The 17,847-nt window shown below is 44.6% G+C and overlaps 2 protein-coding genes across 3 annotated transcripts; both read left to right on the top strand.

Moving 5' to 3' along the window:
• The first annotated feature begins 6 nt into the window (after positions 1–6).
• LOC118087168 (F-box/LRR-repeat protein 8) lies at positions 7–10,893 on the top strand. 2 transcript variants are annotated; one of them, XM_035119555.3, is made up of 4 exons: positions 7–134; positions 4,753–4,867; positions 7,490–7,699; positions 8,681–10,893. In XM_035119555.3, exons 3-4 carry the CDS (start codon positions 7,536–7,538, stop codon positions 9,657–9,659), a joined length of 1,143 nt encoding a protein of 380 aa, XP_034975446.3. In that variant the 5' UTR covers positions 7–134; positions 4,753–4,867; positions 7,490–7,535; the 3' UTR covers positions 9,660–10,893. The 2 variants fall into 2 exon arrangements, with proteins under 2 accessions (XP_034975446.3, XP_088528180.1); XM_088672054.1 differs by lacking the exon at positions 7–134 and having other exon boundaries at positions 4,692–4,867.
• A 3,158-nt stretch (positions 10,894–14,051) lies between these two features.
• On the top strand, positions 14,052–17,077 carry LOC118086774 (F-box/LRR-repeat protein 8-like). The gene is made up of 2 exons (XM_088672056.1): positions 14,052–14,251; positions 15,978–17,077. The coding sequence occupies exons 1-2, from the start codon at positions 14,088–14,090 to the stop codon at positions 16,951–16,953; spliced, it is 1,140 nt and encodes a 379-aa protein (XP_088528182.1). The 5' UTR covers positions 14,052–14,087; the 3' UTR covers positions 16,954–17,077.
• Positions 17,078–17,847: the final 770 nt, after the last annotated feature.

Genomic DNA, 17,847 nt, shown 5'->3' with positions numbered 1-17,847 from the left:
TGCTTGTTTGGAAGGTACCGAAGGATCCGCCCCGTTTTTATGCACCAGGAAGTTCAGGCTGCCAATCAGTGGACGCCCCAAAACTTGGCCTTGGCAGGAGAGGCCGTGTGGGGGCTGGGCTCGTCTGAAATCAGGTAAGGCACGGCGCAGGAATTCAGTTTGTCCTTGGCTGCAGCTCACAGCTCTGACCAAGGTGCTGTTTGATCGCCTTGTTTTTAGAAAGCAAAGGCGCCGTGTCCCAGAGCATCAACAGAGTGCATATGATTGCATAGATTAGTTCCACTCCTGCTAGGAGGAGGAGAGGATATCTCTCAGCGCTCTTGGGAAGATTTGCTAGCTGAAAGCGGCTCCAAGGCAGAGAGGAGACTGCAGAGAGAAAAGGAGCCGTAGCCTGCTGGTCTCACGGGCAGGTTGGAACTTGCTGGTGATGACTAATGATCATCAGGAGCTCGTTTTGAGGAGCGCTGTTAGGCAACCCCTGTGCTATGGAGGCTGTTGCCGGTTGCATGCTTTGGAACACTATTCTAGCAGAGATGCAACAGGCCACCTGGCTTCTGACTTTCAGAAGTCTCTTTGAAGACCTTTTTTCTTTTGGCCAGCAGTCCTATGTGCAGTTGTTTTTAAAAAAATTATTGAGGAAGGCAGTCGTATTAATGATTTTTCTGGTGGGGTTTTTTATGTTGCTGTCCCTTGCCCTGATATTTTATGAAAGATGTATAAATCGGCCCACTTGTGGAATAATCTGCCAATAGAGATTCAGCAGGTGCTTTCTGTTTTTAGCTTTCAAGTACCTCCTGAACATTTTTCTTTTCCATTGGACTAACGTGGGCAATTAAGATCACATATTTCCATAGTCGTTGGCTGATTTCGACATTTTTATATGTCGTCTTGTATTTTATATATAATCGTTGTAAACTGCCAATTTTAAAAAAATGAATAGAGGTATATAAATATTTTAATTAATAAATAAAGAGCAGTCAATCACAGCAAACAAAACAAAACAAAACAACCCTCGACCTTGTTTGGGAGGCCAGCTGCTTAGCATACTTTTGGAATGAGATTTTGGCGTTTTCCTGGAAAAAACAACCACCTGCCGTCTCCAGTAAGGGAAGGTCTGCCTTGTAAATGATGTTAACATCTGGTTTTCATAAGTCTTTCATGCAATCTGTCATACTGCGGGCAGCCTTGGGCAGCAAGTGTCTCAGGAATCCTGCTGCTGATGCTTCAGAGGTCAAGGATAGCTGTCACAGCCTCAGTTTAAAGCATTACTGGCAAGGCTATAATGGCTGCACTCCTAAGGGAAAGTCTGCCTTGCAGAAAGGTTTAAGAGAGGGGGAAAGTTGGATTTTTGATTTCTTAATGGTGGGTGGGTTGCCCTTACAAGTGATGTTCTTTTAGGAACCTCTCTGCCTCTCTGCATCCTTGCTTCTGCAACTCCATGATACCTACTGAACCTCTATTTTTATTTGTAGTGGTTGGTGTGCTGTGCGAGTGTTGTGCTAGGACCTGGGAGACCAGGGTTATTGTTGTTGCTGCTGTTACTCATTTCAGTTCTATACCGCTTTCAATTATTAAGGGGGGGGTCTCAAAGTGGTTTACAGCACATTAACATGTCAAATAAAACAATCCAGAATAAAACATTACTGACAAAAGTCAAATATAAAGTATACATTCAAAGCAACACAATTCACAGGAAAATAAAATATGACCTTAAAGAGTTCAAGAGAAAACAATACTAAAGGAAGTCAAATAACAATAATTTATTACTTATACCCCGCCTATCTGGCCAGGCCTCCCTGTTCAAAAAAATTTCCCTAAACAGGGCTGCCTTCAGATGTCTTCTAAAGGTCAGGTAGCTGTTTATTTCCTTGACATCTGATGGGAGGGCATTCCACAGGGCAGGCGCCACCACCGAGAAGGCCCTCTGCCTGGTTCCCTATAACCACATATCTCGCAGTGAGGGAATCACCAGAAGGCCCTTGGAGCTGGACCACAGTGTTTGGGCTGAATGATGGGGGTGGAGGCGCTCCTTCAGGTATACTGGGCTGAGGCAGTTTAGGGCTTTAAAGGTCAGCACATTTAAAACAGCACAATTAACAGGATAGTAAAACATTCTCATATCCCCGTATTGGGAAGGTTAAAGAGTATTGGTTAGGACAGGGTCTGCAGGTAAAATTTGGTCTGCCAAGCCTCCCCCTTTGGCCTTTGAGGCCGTTTCAGGTAAGCCATGCCCACTCCTGTTGTCGTACATGTCAGGGCTTGGCCCAAAGGGACTTTCCAGGCACCTCCTACTGTAAGTGCTTCCAAAATCTCCTGCACAACACTTCCCAAGAGGCCTGGCAACCAGCGGGTTGTCAGGTGCTTGGAAAGCGCTGCGCAAAGTGCCCTGCAAGCTCTGTTCATGGCACCTGGGAAGCACTGGCTGTGGGAATGTTAGGGATGTGGATTAGGATATATTATTAGATAGATCCTATCCAAGCTTTTGTTATCAAGCTTCCAATATCAGCAGAGTGACATTCCCCTTTTGTGTGCAGCAAAACGTGAGCGTTTAGGTTTGCTAAAACCTCTACAATATTATACTTCCTGGCAAATCCCCCCTTTCCCTCTTAAAAGAAATACACGACACAATAGTCTTAAAATAAGATAGAGTTTACTCACATGACATCCTGAGCTAACAGCATAATCTCAGAAAGGCAGGCTTGCTTAGAAAAGTTACATTTATATACATGTGGAGGCTACTTAGTAAAGTAAGGCTCCATTTGGTCTCTCTCTTGGCAGGAAGCCGAGAGAGACTCTAACGCTAAGGTGTTGCTTCTCTGAAGTGTGTGGTCCAAGAGAGGGAAATGGCTACTGGCCAGTGAATTTATCTGCCACCTTTCCCATCTCATTTGCATGTGTGGAGGAACAGGAAAATGACCTGGTCAGATGTTCCTCCATGTGGTCCTCCATGTGGACACTCTGGGAACTGTTGTGACTTATCTGCCCCAGTATTCCATCCCACACTAGGCACATCAAATCCCTGCTCAGCCATGAGGCTCATTGGGTGCCTTTGGGTGCCAGTCACTGCCTCTCAGCCTAACCTACCTCACAGGGTTGTTGTGAGGATAAAATGGAGAGAGGCGCGACCTATGTGCATCGCCTGGAGCTCTGCGGAGAAAAGGTGGCATATAAATGCAATAAGTAAATAAATAATAACGATTGAGCAGAAAGGCAGCAATGCTCTTTCTTTTAAAGAAAGAATTCCCCTTCAAGAGCCACTGAGAACTTCCAACTTCTCGTGGAAAGAACAACGCAAACTGTTTATTCTCCCCTCCCCACCCTGGGGTTTGCTTTTATGTTATTTTATTTCAGAATTCTGCCTCTCCCTTGCTGAGTCACTGCCAAGGAATTCTTGGGCAGAGGCAGTAAAAATCGCTGACGATTACCTTGACCCATCATGTTAACAAACTGAACTTTACCTTGGGGTGGGAGAAAAAGCCTCTTCTTTCTCAACATTAGTAAAATTAACTCTCTTTGTTGGGGGAGGGATGCAAGTGTAAATGTGCAGTGGGGAATTTAGATTCCTCCATGTGTGTTTTGGATACTTTTTGTTTCATCCAATTGTTGTGCCATATGCTTATCTTTTCATATGCAAAGTCATCTTGTCTTTTTAATCAGGGAGCAAAAGGATGCTACGATTACTAAGAGCCAGCATGAGTTTCTCAAAAACAAGTCATGCTAGATGAATCTCATTTCTTTCTTTCTTTTTTGATAAGCTACAAGCTGGGTGGATCAGGGGAATGCGGTGGGCGTGGCGTATCTTGATTTCAGTAAGGCCTTACACGAAATCCCCCATGATTTCTTGCAGAGAAGCTGGTAAATTGTGGCCTAGAGGATGTTACTACTGGATTTGTAGCTGGTTGAGTTACTGAACCTAACAAGGGCTCACTAATAGTTCCTGCCTTCTGAGGTGTTCAACTTCTCTCTCCCAGCTTTGTGTTGTCTGCAAAGGTGATCAAGATTCACCCCAACCCTTTATAGAGGTCAGGGAAGAGAACCTTTTTCAGCTGAGAACCTCAGACATGGATTTTTTTAAAAAATGGTGAGAAGTACTGGGGCAAGACAGTACCCTGTGATGACCCACTCAAAACCTTCTTTCATTGCCCTGGTTTGGAAAACAAAATAAAAATAAAGGAGAAAAATTCCTTCCAGTAGCAGCTTAGAGACCAACCAAGTTTGTCATTGCTACCGTATGAGCTTTCGTGTGCATGCACATTTCTTCAGATATCTGAAGAAGTGTGCATGCAGACGAAAGCTCATACCAATGACAAACTTAGTTGATCTCCAAGGTGCTACTGGAAGGAATTTTTCTATTTTATTTTTATTTTGATTCAACGGCAGACCAACACCTACCTGTAACTGGTTTGTGGAGTTTCCTTACGGCTCAATAGGGCCATCTGATTCTGATGCTACTTCACTGGTGTTGGTAAAAAAAAGAGAGAAAAGAACTGCCCCTCCCCTGCGCACATTGACTTGCTAGATCCATCCCTCCCTTCCAACTTTTAACACAGCACATGAATGAGGCCTCCTTTTTATATGAGGAGTGGCAAAGACGGTGGGGCAAGGAGTGTTAAAAATCAGTCACGACTTCCTTTTGCGTAAGGCTCCCTCCCTCCCCCCTGCTTTAAAAAACAACAACCTTGTACTGAATACAAGGAAGTGACTTCATGGTTTCAGAAAGGAAACAGAGTTTAAGAGGCCTTCCTGTTGCAGGTGCCTTCAGTGTGACCTCTGAGAGCTTGACTGATCTCTTTGTGCCTGGGAGGAAAGGAGAGAGCACATGGTGGCTTGAGCAAGCAGAAGAGGAAAGCACATCCAGGGGCTCCTGGTACGTATGATGCAAAATGCTCTTTCCTGGGTATACATCTGCTTAGCAGAGGAATGGCGCTTCCCTCTCCATCCCTGAGGTGCCTAAAAATAATAGTTCAGCATGCTTTTTCATTCTGCCAAATGCAGCCACCCAGTGCCAGGAACAGAGGAACTTGTTTTGCATGCGAGAACTCCTAGATAGCATCTCCAGGTATAGCTTGGAGCTAGGCAGCCTGTAGACCAGGCATCCCCAAACTTCGGCCCTCCAGATGTTTTGGACTACCATTCACATCTTCCCTGACCACTGGTCCTGTTAGCTAGGGATCATGGGAGTTGTAGGCCAAAACATTTGGAGGGCCGCAGTTTGGGGATGCCTGCTGTAGACTCAAGGCAGACAATACTGAGATGGATGGAACAAAGGTCTGACTCAGTATAAAGCAACTTCATCTGAGCCTCTCTCAGAGGGGACACCTGGAAAAGGGCTTCAGGTGAAGGTTGAAGGGTCCTGGGAGGTTCATACTGAGAGATGCAAGCCAAAATATATTTGTTTTTTTAAAAATAATCTTTATTCATTTTGCACATAAGAGATAACACAAAATACAAATTCAAAAAGGAGCACACAAAAAAAGAAAAGAAAAAAGAACCCCCTTACCCCCCCACAAAAGAAGAAAGAAAAATATAAAAAAGGTAAAAAATATAGATCTAATCATCTTATATCATTTCCATAACAATGAGACTTCCCCGGTTCCCCCCTCATTGATTTCCCAATTTATTTCCTCATCAAGCAGTTTTCACCTATATACCAAATAATTTTAATTACTTAACCTTTCGTCATTAATTGTCACCATTTAATTATCTCTATACACTCAATTTTTATAAAAAAATTCCTTCAGTAGCACCTTAAAGACCAACTAAGTTTATATTTTGGTATGAGCTTTCGTGTGCATGCACACTTCTTCAGATACACTAGCAGTGTGCATGCACACGAAAGAAGTGTGCATGCACACGAAAGCTCATACCAAAATATAAACTTAGTTGGTCTTTAAGGTGCTACTGAAGGAATTTTTTTATTTTGCTTCGACTCAGACCAACACGGCTACCTACCTGTAACTCAATTTTTAAATACTTATATTCTAATATATCTCCCCAACTTAAATTTTTTACCAACAATGAAACTATATTTTAATACTTCATTCCCCCCCTTCCCCTGGACCCAGATTCCCTAGATACCTCAGCAAATTCCACATTTCGTACCAGTGTCGGACTTTTCCAATCAAGCCAGCCTAAAACCACATGATTAAAACATTTTATCCCACTCCCACCCTTTCCAAGAACTTCCAGCAATATTTTTTAAAACCACTCTGCTGTTTCCACACTTTCCTTGCTGTTTCCCAACACCCCCCTTCTTCCTTCCCCTCAACCCAGAGCCTTCCCTGCACACCCTCTCACTGGGTGTGCAGAGACCTCCCCCTGGTTCTCCGTTGGAGAGTTCTTTTTTTAAGTCCAAAACTTGTCCCACATCTCCCACTTGTGGGGCATTTTGACAGCAAGCCAAAATATATTTGGGTCCCAAGCCATACAATACCTAAAAGGTCGTTTCACCTCCTTCAGTCACTGCAAGTAAGGGTTTCCTGAAGATACCATCTTATCAGGAGGTCTGTTCCACAAAGTACTATATAGGAAGTGAGCCTTTAGTGTTGTAGCACCTGCCCTTGGAATGCCATCCCATTAAATATTAGGCGACATCTCTTGTGTCTTTTCAGCAGCTACTGAAGAGCAGCTTCTTTCAACGAGCCTTTTAAAGCAGGGATATTTCCCAGTCTGTGTCTGTCCTGGACTTGTGCTTGCTGCCCTGGGCCCCTTTGGGAGGAAGGGCCAGATATAAATTTAGTAAATAAATAAGTTTTTTAAAAAACCAAGGTAATTTGCAACAATTATCATTTCAAATGAGATCAGGTTCAAGTCCTAATGAGACTACTTAACTCATTGGCATTTATTTCTGCATTCAGAGTATCTGCCCTCCCACTGAGCTAGGGAGCAGGCCCCCCCAGTGTTGAGCATTCATGTTTTGAATTTGGGTGGGTTCAGCCTTTTCTTCTGAATTTAATCTCACCTCCATCTAGGATAGCTGCAGATGGAACCTGCAGCAAAAAAGAAAACAACTGCTGGTGGCTTCCTTTAGGATTTGGCAACAAACACTGAATAGGGAACTCTTGTGGATATCCCTAGGATTCCTCCTGCCTGACTTTTTACTGGATGATGTCATTGATTCTCTATCTGCCTCCAAGGCTTAGTACACACAACCAGGTTGCTGACTGACAGAGTAACTTTGCCCTCTTGATATTCACACAGTGACATGTTCTTGTGAAGGGTGTCCACGTGATAAGTTCCTAAGTTACCGCATGAAATGTTTTCCCTGACAACCTAACTATATGTAGCCCCTTTTCACAAGACTAATTTGCCTGCTCAGAGTCATGTCCATTAACTTTAGTGGGTCTGAGTAGGACTAGCATTGGGTACCACCCTTTGACATTTTTCACCTCGGGAATAATGCACCGTTTATTGTGGTGCTTTCCTGGACTCCTTCACATTATTTCTGCTTATTTCATGTTTGTTCATCTTGGGTGCGTTTGTTTTCCAGCAAAGAAAGCTACATTCCCAAATTTGCAACCAGCTGCCCCAAGAGAATGCCGGAGCTAGCCCCAGATGCTTGGAGCTACATCCCTGAAGAAATCCTGGCCAATATATTTTACTACTTGCCTCTTAAAGATCGGCATGCAGTATTCCACGTGTGCCGGCCCTGGGCTGCGGCAGTTTCTACCAGTTCCGTCTGGAGTTTTACAGAGGTCAGGTAAGAAGGGAGAGCTTAAAGTGCAGCCTCTGTTCGAAGGTCTCCTGTGAAGGAGAGGCCTCACCTCCCGAGGAAGCCTATAAGTGCCTCTTCCAATTGGAAGTTTATCCTGTTGTGCTGCCATTAGCCCACAGTGTCAGATCTTTATCACCTCACCCCAAGAGGCCAGTTTTCAAGTGAGGGGTGTGGAGAACAACCCACTTGTCCATGTTTGATGGCATCTTGACATCAAATGATTGGCAGGTGGGTTGTCCTATCCATATGCAGACATTGGCCCAAGGTGATGGAGTGGGTGGGACCTACTGCCCAAGCAAGATTGAACTCCCTCGTCAACTCAGTCTTGCTTCTTGCAAGGTTTGGGCTCACTAGCCAGTTCTCAGCAGAGAGCTGGGGCCACCTGAGGCTCTCCTTGTAGGCTGACAAGGCTTCTACTGCAGCCACCCCTTGCCCTCCTTGAGGAGCCGGTTGTGCTGGCTTAAAGGTTCCTTGGCCAATTCCATAGGTGCTGACTTCTGCAACATGGAAGGGATGTGGGCCTTGTCCATGTCCTGAGGAAGTTCGGACAGCTACAGCCTCAGGTTTGGAGGGCCCAGGGGGGAGTCCTGAGGTTCTTCCGCCCCACTGACTGGAGATTTCCTCCTCATCTGTATCTTCCTCAGGGAAGTTTGAGGAGTCTGAAAATCCTTATCAGAGAGCCTATATCAATGAGCACATTCCTGATACTTTGGATCACTATGAGTTTCTATTGAATTGTATTAATGCTGTGATGAATTTGGGATTTTTTTATTTTTATTTTTGCTTTATATGCTACTGTGCTTTTGATCTTATTTTAGTGATTCTCATGTTTGTTAGTTTTTAAAGCTATTGTTTTTCTTGTGAGCTGCTTTGAGCTTGACATTTGTTGTTGGAAAAAGCAGGATACAAATAATAAATTGAATTTATTTATTTATTTAAAAAAATCCCCCATCATTTTTTGTCCAGTTGCAGCACAGAGGATGAAGATGGTGAAGGCACTTTGGAGAGCTTGCACCAGTTTCTGAGCCACATCAAGCACCTGAAGATAGCCTTTGATCAGTCTCAGGAGGAAACCCGGAGGAATGTCACTCAGATTTTGGACATGCTGGCCAAGCAGAACCACAAGCTGCAGGCTCTGTGCATTGTGTGCAAAGGAGAAAACCCTCTTTTCTATTCCGGCCACGACATCATGCAGAGCATCCGGAGAATCTGCCAGAGCCAGAATAATATCAACCTTCAGCTTATTGATTTCCGGCAAATGCCTTTCACTCTGGACGATGGGATCATCCAGCTGATTGCATCCAGCAGTCCAAATCTGCACACCCTGTTCATCAACAACCGCACCCTGGTTTGCAACGTCAAGCCAGAGACGACCTGTGAGGTTCTGAAGGCTTGTCCTAAATTATCTACCCTGGGAGTCTACTATGCCAGCCTGTCTGAGGATGTTTTCCGGGAACTGGTAAAGTCAAATCGAGAGCCTTTCAAGTGCCTGGTTATTTTCTGCGAGCGCCTGGACAAGTACATCCCCGTCATCCCAGAAGAGCTTTGGGCTATGGTTAGTGAGAGATATCCACAGCTGCAGGTGGAGATTGAATTCGACCACACAGTCCCTGCGTGGAAGATCCCTCGGATTCTAAAGCCCAATATCCCTGTAACCAGTTTGCAGCTTAACACTTACACGTACATGGTAAACCAGATTCGATTTGCCACCAGCAACTACAGCAAGACTCTGGAAAGGCTGGTCATCCGCACCACACCATCGGAAGACCTCAACTCCGCGCTAACAGATCTGGCCAAAAAGTGTGTGCATCTGAAAGAGGTCCACTGTTACTGTGTGGTTAGCCCAGCAGTAGTACAGGCCTTTCTTTTACACTGCAAGGGTTTGAGAAGGTACACTCTAAGGGTCTCCACAGGACACAGCATTTGGAAACCAATAATATTCTAGTGATTTTCCATCTGCAGTAAAGGCACATTCACACCTGTCCTTTCGGACAGTAACAGTTTAGGCCTTTGGTAGTGTCTGGGGTGTACATTTCAGTACTGTCTGCACCACTGAGGCTGCAATCCTAGCCCTGCTTACCTCTGAGTAAACCCCGCGTACTTACTCCAGAGTTGGCGTGATTAGGATTGTGGTGCAATTCCATTTCCTCTCACTTTGTTGCTAGATTTACTGCTGGAGTTGTATTTAGTGCTGTTCCAGAACGCAGGAGTCAGGTGGGTAAATGCAGAATCCAAATAGAATTACAAATAGAATTACACACTTACAGGTGAAACTCGGAAAATTAGAATATTGTTGAAAAGTCCATTTATTTCAGTAATGCAACTTAAAAGGTAAAACCAATATATGAGATAGATGCATAGCATGCAAAGCAAGATATGTCAAGCCTTTATTTGTTGTAATTGTAATTATTTGTCGTTAGGCGGGTCAATTATAAATGAAATGTAATTAATAAAATGTAATAGCGATGTTTATTTTTGTATTATTGTAACCATTTGTTTTATTACTGTGGAATTTCCAAAAGAAAGCATTTGTAAAAATAAAAATAAAAAATAAGTTGCATTACTGAAATAAATGCACTTTTCGATGATATTCAAATTTTCCGAGTTTCACCTGTACTTCTCAGCTGATATGGCTAAGATTGTGCTGCAAGTGCTACTGTATTCAGTGGGGCTTACTCCCAGGTAAGTACGGTTAGGACTGCAGCCTAAGTCCCATTACCTATTACAGTGGTACCTCGGTTTAAGTACACAATTGGTTCCGGAAGTCTGTACTTAAACTGACACGAACTTTCCCATTGAAAGTAATGGAAAGTGGATTAATCCGTTCCAGACAGTCCACGGAGTACTTAAACTGAAGCGTACTTAACCCGAGGTATGAGTGTAATTGGTTCTGGAAGTCCATACTTAACCTGAAGCATACTTAACCTGAAGCAAACTTTCCCATGGAAAGTGGATTAATCCATTCCAGACAGGTCCGCGGAGTACTTAAACTGAAAGTACTCAAACTGAAGTGTACTTAAACCAAGGTATGACTGTAGTGTGAACAAATCACAGTCTTTGCCCTAGAAACAGGTGAACAATGTTTACAGAGTGGCATATATTTTTCAGATTCTTGTAAAATCATAGCACTTTAAATCTGTGATATGATCATAATTCACAATAAATATTTGTATACAAAATACAGTGTTTTTATACCATAGTTCTGCTCAATAATATACATATGGGGATTTTTTGTCAGAAACAAGACTATCGTGCAGCTTGGGCCCCCCCACTCAAGTTCAAATCCTCTTCATCAGGGTGGTGTCAGGGAAGGACGCAGGATCAGAAATTATTAATTATTATTTTTATTCAATTTATATACTGTCCTTTATCGAAAGATCCCTGGGCAGTGTACAACATTAAGAACATAATTTATGGAGCATTGTCATAAAAACACAATACAAAACACAATGATAGACACCATAATGATAAAACAATTGTAAAAACAGCCCCACCCCTTTAACAGGCTATAGAATTATTTAATGGCCAAATGCCTGGATAAAAAGGTTATTGCCTGGTGCCTAAAGACATGTAATGATGCTGCAAGAGGAGCTTGTTCTTGGTTTGTAAGCTGGACTCAGTTCCCATCAGCCTTTGTAAGCATGACTCATGGCCAGGGATGATGGGAGTTCGAGTGGTGTCCAGCATCCTGGGGCGGGGCACAAGTACCCAAGTGGTCTAAACTAAACTTCTAAATTAAAACGGGGTGAGGGGGCATTGGAAGCATGCAAGTATAGTGTAAAGGCACAAGGGGGCGCTGCAGCCTAACAAACGAGGATTAAGGCATCCTTCAAAGCCAAGCTCATACTGTACTCCTGTTGCCCCAATGATGAGTCAGGCTTCATTCCCCCTAACTGAGGCAGGAAGTCTTGGGAACATCACCCCACCTGATGCAAGCAGGGAGCTGGAGACTTGTGCTCAATATAATTAATCATCACATATGCGAGGTGCCACCGTTCATTTGAATAAAACAGCAAATATTATCAAGAAGAGCTACTTCTATGTAAGCCACACCTGGCTTATTTATTCCCCTGTTAGGCAGAGATAGAACCTCCCTGGCCAAGAGCAATGTATTTAAACTATCATTGATAATATCCATTATCCAAACATCCAGAGTTTTCTTTAAATACAAAATAAGAACTTCTCCTGCAAAGTACAAGCTCCTGTTGTACAGAGAAAAAGACGCTGGGGTTGGGGAAGAACACAACAGGACTTGTTTCCGAGAAGAGAAAGAGTGGATCGTTGCAATGTGCTCTGCACGTGGCTGCCCTTGGAGACAACGCAGAAAGTCTTAACTGGCCAAAATGCAGCGGCCAGATTATTGGCTGGGTTTGCCTTGGGACGTGTATAATCTCTTGCTTCAAAACAGCTGCACTGGCTGTCAATTTGTTTCTACGCAGAAGTAAGCTCCACTGAGTTCCATGGGGTTTACTCTCAAGTAAGTGTCTACTGGACTAATAAAAATGGGCAAGCTATAGCTAAAGGTCCCACTCTCTTGGGTAGGGACAGTAGCTCCACTCTCTTGGAGGCTGCAAAAAAAATTAAAGAAAAAACATGGATGTACATTTCCAAAATATAAGATTAAAAACGAATAAAATAAAACCTACATACAGCAACAGTGTTTTGTGTTGTGTAGGCTCCTAAGATGTAGGTAATTGTATTTCAGTTCAACAATTACTTTGATAAAATACATATTTTGTTATCTGAAAATGGCTTTAGGTACCTATTAGGTCCAAAAATTACCATATAGCATGTATTCAACACAAAAAACGACAATTTGTTGTTGACAAAGGACAGCTGGACATATAAGGGTCCCATTACCTTCAGTAGCTTAGGGCTTCATCAAGCCTAAATCCGGCCCTGCCTTCAAGTATAGCCGGAGCCAACCCCACCACCCTTTTCTGAGGTGGGCACAGAACAAATTACAGCATCTGACCAAAATTTGCTTGGTTTCTTTTCTTTCGTCCTCGCGGCGTAGCGACTCCTCGCGGTCAATTCCTGTTGCCCGGAAGCGACAGGGTTAACTCTCCAGGTGCGGCGCTTCTCCACCACTACCCCGCGCGCGCCTGCGTACTTCAGGCTGCCGCTTCGCGGCCAGGTGTTAATTGCGCGCAGGTGTGGCGGGAAACACGTGGAGCTCCGGCTGAACAAGAGCGCGCGCAGCGCGTTGTGCTCACTTCGTGCTGGGCTACCGCTCACTTCGTGCTGGGCGTCGGCGTCGTTGCAGTTGCTCGCTCTTCAGGTTGCTGCAAGCGACGCTGTTTGCCGGGCTTCCCTCCTGCTTCCGAATCCGAGATTAAGGTGAAGGGGGTCTTTCGGGAAAACGTACCGTTTGCTTTCTGGGCATTTCCGGCTTGCTTCTGTCTAAGACGGACCCAGTGCCTGCTCCTGTCAGGTTTCCGTAACATGCTGAGTGGCATGAAATGATCAGCCCTGCAAAATTATAAATGAAACGATAATTTCAAATTGCGTGATTTCTGTGAACCTGGGTGGATGGAAACTCGGAAGCTCTTTTAGATGGCTGTGTGCATTGGAGTCAACCTAAGGGCTGAGGTACTTTCGGCTCTCCCCCGAAAATATTTGAGGGGACCGGCCGCCCCCCCAAAAAGTTGATGGGTGTTGCCATTCAGATAATGTCTGTGTGCCATGTCATGTGATCGATTTTGTGGGGTGGGCCTTACCTGGCCCTCCCCCCCAATATTTTATTCAAGTTGGCACACAAGCGTGTGTGTGACATCGCTTCAGCAATTATTCCTTTTAATGCTATTTAATGGGCAAGCTCTCTCAAGTGGTTTACATAAAACATAAGTACAGTACAGTATGCAATTGAAGTTTCTCTGCATGGCTGGAGTCACTGGGCTGCTTTGGAGTTTCAAGTCATTCTGCTTCAGCCCTGGGTGACCTTGGCTTAGTCACTGGCTTTCAACCCAGCCTACCTCATAGAGCTGTCCTGAGGATGAAGATGGAGAAGACTATAACCATTTGTGCCACCTTGAATTCCTTGGGGGTAAAGGTGGGCTATAGAATGTAATAATAATTCCTTCCTCTCCCATCTGTTCCATGCTTTACAACTTGTCATTTTGGTTTCACCCCACTGCTTCAGAAAGTGTGCAGGCAATCTGACTTAGAAATACAATGCCTCAGGTTTTAAAATTGGAAGGTGTTCCATCCCTGACCTTTTCAGGTAGGGCTTGTAGTAGTCACATGCTGGGAAACCTGTAGAGCTGCTGCCGGTCAGTGTTGACAGTACGGAACTGATGCCTTTCATCTTTGGGGAATTGTCTTTCAGTGAGGAAGGCGGCGCTCTAGAGACTTCAGCCAGCTGTTTCAGAGGATGCCTAAGCTGGCGAAAGTCCTTTGGAACTGTATCCCAGGGGAAATTCTGGCCCACATATTTTCCTTCTTGCCTGCCAGAGACAGATACAACGTTGTGCATGTGTGCGAGCACTGGGCCGCAGAAGTGCATTCCAGTTCTGTCTGGGATTTCACAGAAATTGGGTAAGACGCAGCGTTTGCGGCTGGTTGCTTGTAGAGTCAAAAAGGAACATTACGTTATTGACCATGCCTGCTAACAAACGTGTGTGTGTGTGTGGTGATGATGAAGATGATGATGATGAAGTAGTTTTAATCAGGCACCAGTTAGCATGGTCAGCCATTAAGGATGCTGGGAGTTGTAGCCAAACAACATCTGGAACGCCCCAGGTTCCCCTGGCTCAAAGCCGCCTTCTCATTCTCCGCTGAAAGGCACATGCTTGTTCTCTCCTCCACAAGTTCAGTCAGTATGGATTTAAAGGTGAATGAGACTCTCAGTAGTCATACGCATGCACCCACCCACCCCAATCTCCCCTTCTTGCTGTCAAGGGTGCTTCCCAGCCAATGAATGCACACATCAGATACAGTAGTTCAGTATTTGTTGTTAAAAATAATACAGGCGCTTCTACAGCTCTGGATATCTACGTACTCCAATTTAGCATCTAGGCAGCTATTCCCAGGTTAGTGCTCTGTGGAGCACTTACAGCAAGGGGGGGCACTTCCCCTCTACCAGTTTATGTGCCTTCCTCTGATGGGCTGCATGTATGGAGACTGTGCCTGTGTGGAAACTTCCTCTGCTCATCACTTTTCCATTCCCTCCTAGTTCTGGGGGACAGTGGTTCATGAGAGGGTGGGAAGCACCTGGCCCTTGCACTTGCCTGACCTGCCTCTTCCCCCCTCTACTTCTATTCCATCCTGTGCTCCAGCTTCTAAGCTTCCCCTGCCTCTGATTCTTGCCTTCTGGCTGATACATGTTCCCACATACCAGTGCCCCCCTCCTGTGCCAGACTCTAGCCCACCTGCTCCCAGGGAGCACTCGGCAGCAGCTTGCCAGTCCCTGACACTTGCTGTGGTTGTAATGAAAGACATTGGGACACCTTCACAGGTGTATTGAAATGGTGAGAGTTCTTCCTGGAAAGCCAGATCCTAGGAATTTGGCAAAGGTCCCCAATCAACTGAAAAGTACAAAAATTGTTTGTTTTTGCACCTCGCAGTGAAAACATGGTGTGTGTGTCATAATAGAGGACAGTGTTCTAGTGCAGGATTAAATCAAGCTGCACAGGGCATAAGTTGTGACTGGTGGGTTCCATTTCCTGCATGGTTTTGAGTGCGCATTTGCAGTAGTGTCCACAAACAAGCATTTATTTTTGCTCACAGAACGTACAAACTCTATTTGCTAGAGGTGTCTGATTATAATACAAGGATGTTTGGTCCTCCCTGACTCATTCTAACCTGGAAAGCTGAAACATGTTCCAAGCCACACTGTTTATACCTAGAAAAATCCAAATTAGTTTTAAGTGTACATTTCTCCCTCTAAAATGGGGGTGGGGCACAAAGTATACCTGAAAATGGTTAAAGCTCAGACTTAATAGTTGGTCAAACTTTTATGCTTACAAGCTGACCTTGGGACAATCATGATATCTCTCAGCCTATCCCAACTCACAGGGTTGTTCTGAAGGTAAAATGAAGGGGGCAGGGAAGAAACATGGATATTGCCTCAAGCTCCTTGGAAGAAAAGCTATTAAACATAGTTAAATAAATGGTTGCCGGGGGGGGGGGGTGATGCTACAGCTGTAGAGTTGTCTAACCTGCTCATAGATCTAGAAGAAGTGCAAATTAGTTGTGTTCATCTGCTGCAACTCAAATTCAGCCCTGCAGGAGTTCATGGCTTCTCCCCAACATCTTATTTCAGTTTTGACACAGAGGATGAGGATGACGAGTGCCTGTTGCAGTGGCTACAGCCATTCCTAGGTCTCATCAGACACCTGCATTTGGTGGTTGACCAGTCCCTGGACCTGAACCGGAGACAAGCCACAGGCATCTTGGACGTATTGGCCTGTCGGAGCTGCAGGTTGCAGGGGCTCTGTATTGTATGCCTGGGAATAAGCCCCTATTTCTATTCCGGCCAAGATGTCTTGCATAGCATCCGGAGTATCTGCCAAAGCAGGAATGGGATTGATCTCCAGTATATTGACTTCCGGCACATGCCTTTCACTCTGGACAATGGGACTGTTCAGATGATTGCATCCAGCAACCCAAACCTGCATGCCTTGTTCATCAACAACCAAGCACCTGGTCCAATGATTCTCAAGCCAGAGACCATCGCTGATGTTCTGAGGACCTGCCCTAAGTTGTCTGCCTTGGGAGTCTGCTATGCCAGTTTATCTGAGAAGATGTTTTGGGAACTACTGAAACCGAACAGAGGGCCGTTCCGGTTTCTGGACCTTTTCTATGAAGGGCTGGACAGCAACATTCCCAAAGAGCTTTGGGCTTTGGTGAGTGAGAAGCACCCACAGTTCCGTGTGAGGCTGGAGTTTGCTCCAACAGTGCCTATAAGGAAGATTCCTGTGGTACTGAAGCCAACCATCCCTGTGTCCGCTTTGCATTTTGACACACCTCTGCACATGGCTGATCAGGTTAAGTTCATTGCCAGCACCTACAGCAGGACTTTGGAGAGGTTGGTCCTTTACAATGCCCCCTCTGCTGACCTCAATGCTTCACTAATAGAACTGGCAGGAAAGTGTGTGCATCTGAAAGAGGTTCACTGTTACTCTGCGGTTAGCGAAGCAGTGGTAGAAGCTTTTCTTTTACACTGCCCGGGTTTGAAAAAATACACCCTGTCAGCACAGAAGTTCTCTTTTGATATTCCACCAGCAGTAGTTCAGTGACTTGACCAAAATGAGAGTTCATGCACACTTGTGCCCTGAAAGAGCAGCAACATTATTTGGCATAAACAGCATAAAAGTACTCGGTTGCTGTTTCCACTGAGTCTCCTGTTGCAGAGCCACAGTATAGACACAGATAAAAAATAGGCAGGGCAGGAGTCAGTCCTATGGGTAGCTATAAATTTTAAACCCACAGGTCCAACCTAGAGTTGAAGATGTTACTTGAAATCAGTGTGAATAACACTGAAGTCTCTTAGTCTCCTGGATACAGGATATTTTAAATTTTACACAACTGCAGATTTTAGTATTCCCCACCCCCACCCCCAAACTCAGACATCACAGATAGCATTTATCACAGTTCACCTAGATCTGCACATGAAACAATTTTAAACACTTGCTATTCTATTTTGGTAAGAACCTAACTTTATTTTGCAGCGTGTATTCTCAACCAGGCATAGGCAACCTTGGCTCTCTAGATGTTTTGGAACTACAACTCCCATGATCCCTAGCCAACAGGGCCAGTGGTCAAGGGATCATGGGAGTTGTAGTTCCAAAACATCTAGAGAGCCAAGGTTGCCTATGCCTGACACCTCAACCATAGTAAGTCCAAGGTGTGATGGTTCAAGGGACAGAAATGAGCAGGAGCTTTCTTGTCCTACAGTTGACTGACAGAGGTTTGTAAAAGGTCTGTTTGTGTTAGTTAGTTTTAAGCTTTGTTGCATTTTTTAAAGCCTTGCCAAGAAGGAAGCACATTCTTCAGTCACTTTCTGGACTCTAGTGGCAATACCATTCCAAACTCCCCTACCATAGGTTTTTAGCAGAACTCATTTTGTATGCAGCTAAGTTCTATTCCAGAGTAGACACATCAAAATTAATGGATGTGACTAAATGGAGTCC

The sequence above is a fragment of the Zootoca vivipara genome, chromosome 6 (genome assembly GCF_965207765.1).
Source record: "Zootoca vivipara chromosome 6, rZooViv2.hap1.1, whole genome shotgun sequence".
Taxonomy (NCBI): domain Eukaryota; kingdom Metazoa; phylum Chordata; class Lepidosauria; order Squamata; family Lacertidae; genus Zootoca; species Zootoca vivipara.
This window is presented reverse-complemented; position numbering and strand designations above follow the sequence as displayed.

Excerpts from the sequence above, each read along its gene's own strand:
- LOC118087168 (XM_088672054.1), top strand. The coding sequence starts at position 4,707 with ATGGTTTCAGAAAGGAAACAGAGTTTAAGAGGCCTTCCTGTTGCAGGT. Across the intron at positions 4,868-7,489 it reads AGCACATCCAGGGGCTCCTG|CAAAGAAAGCTACATTCCCA; the intron begins GTACGTATGATG and ends TTTGTTTTCCAG. Across the intron at positions 7,700-8,680 it reads TGGAGTTTTACAGAGGTCAG|TTGCAGCACAGAGGATGAAG; the intron begins GTAAGAAGGGAG and ends TTTTTTGTCCAG.
- LOC118086774 (XM_088672056.1), top strand. The coding sequence starts at position 14,088 with ATGCCTAAGCTGGCGAAAGTCCTTTGGAACTGTATCCCAGGGGAAATT. Across the intron at positions 14,252-15,977 it reads TGGGATTTCACAGAAATTGG|TTTTGACACAGAGGATGAGG; the intron begins GTAAGACGCAGC and ends ATCTTATTTCAG.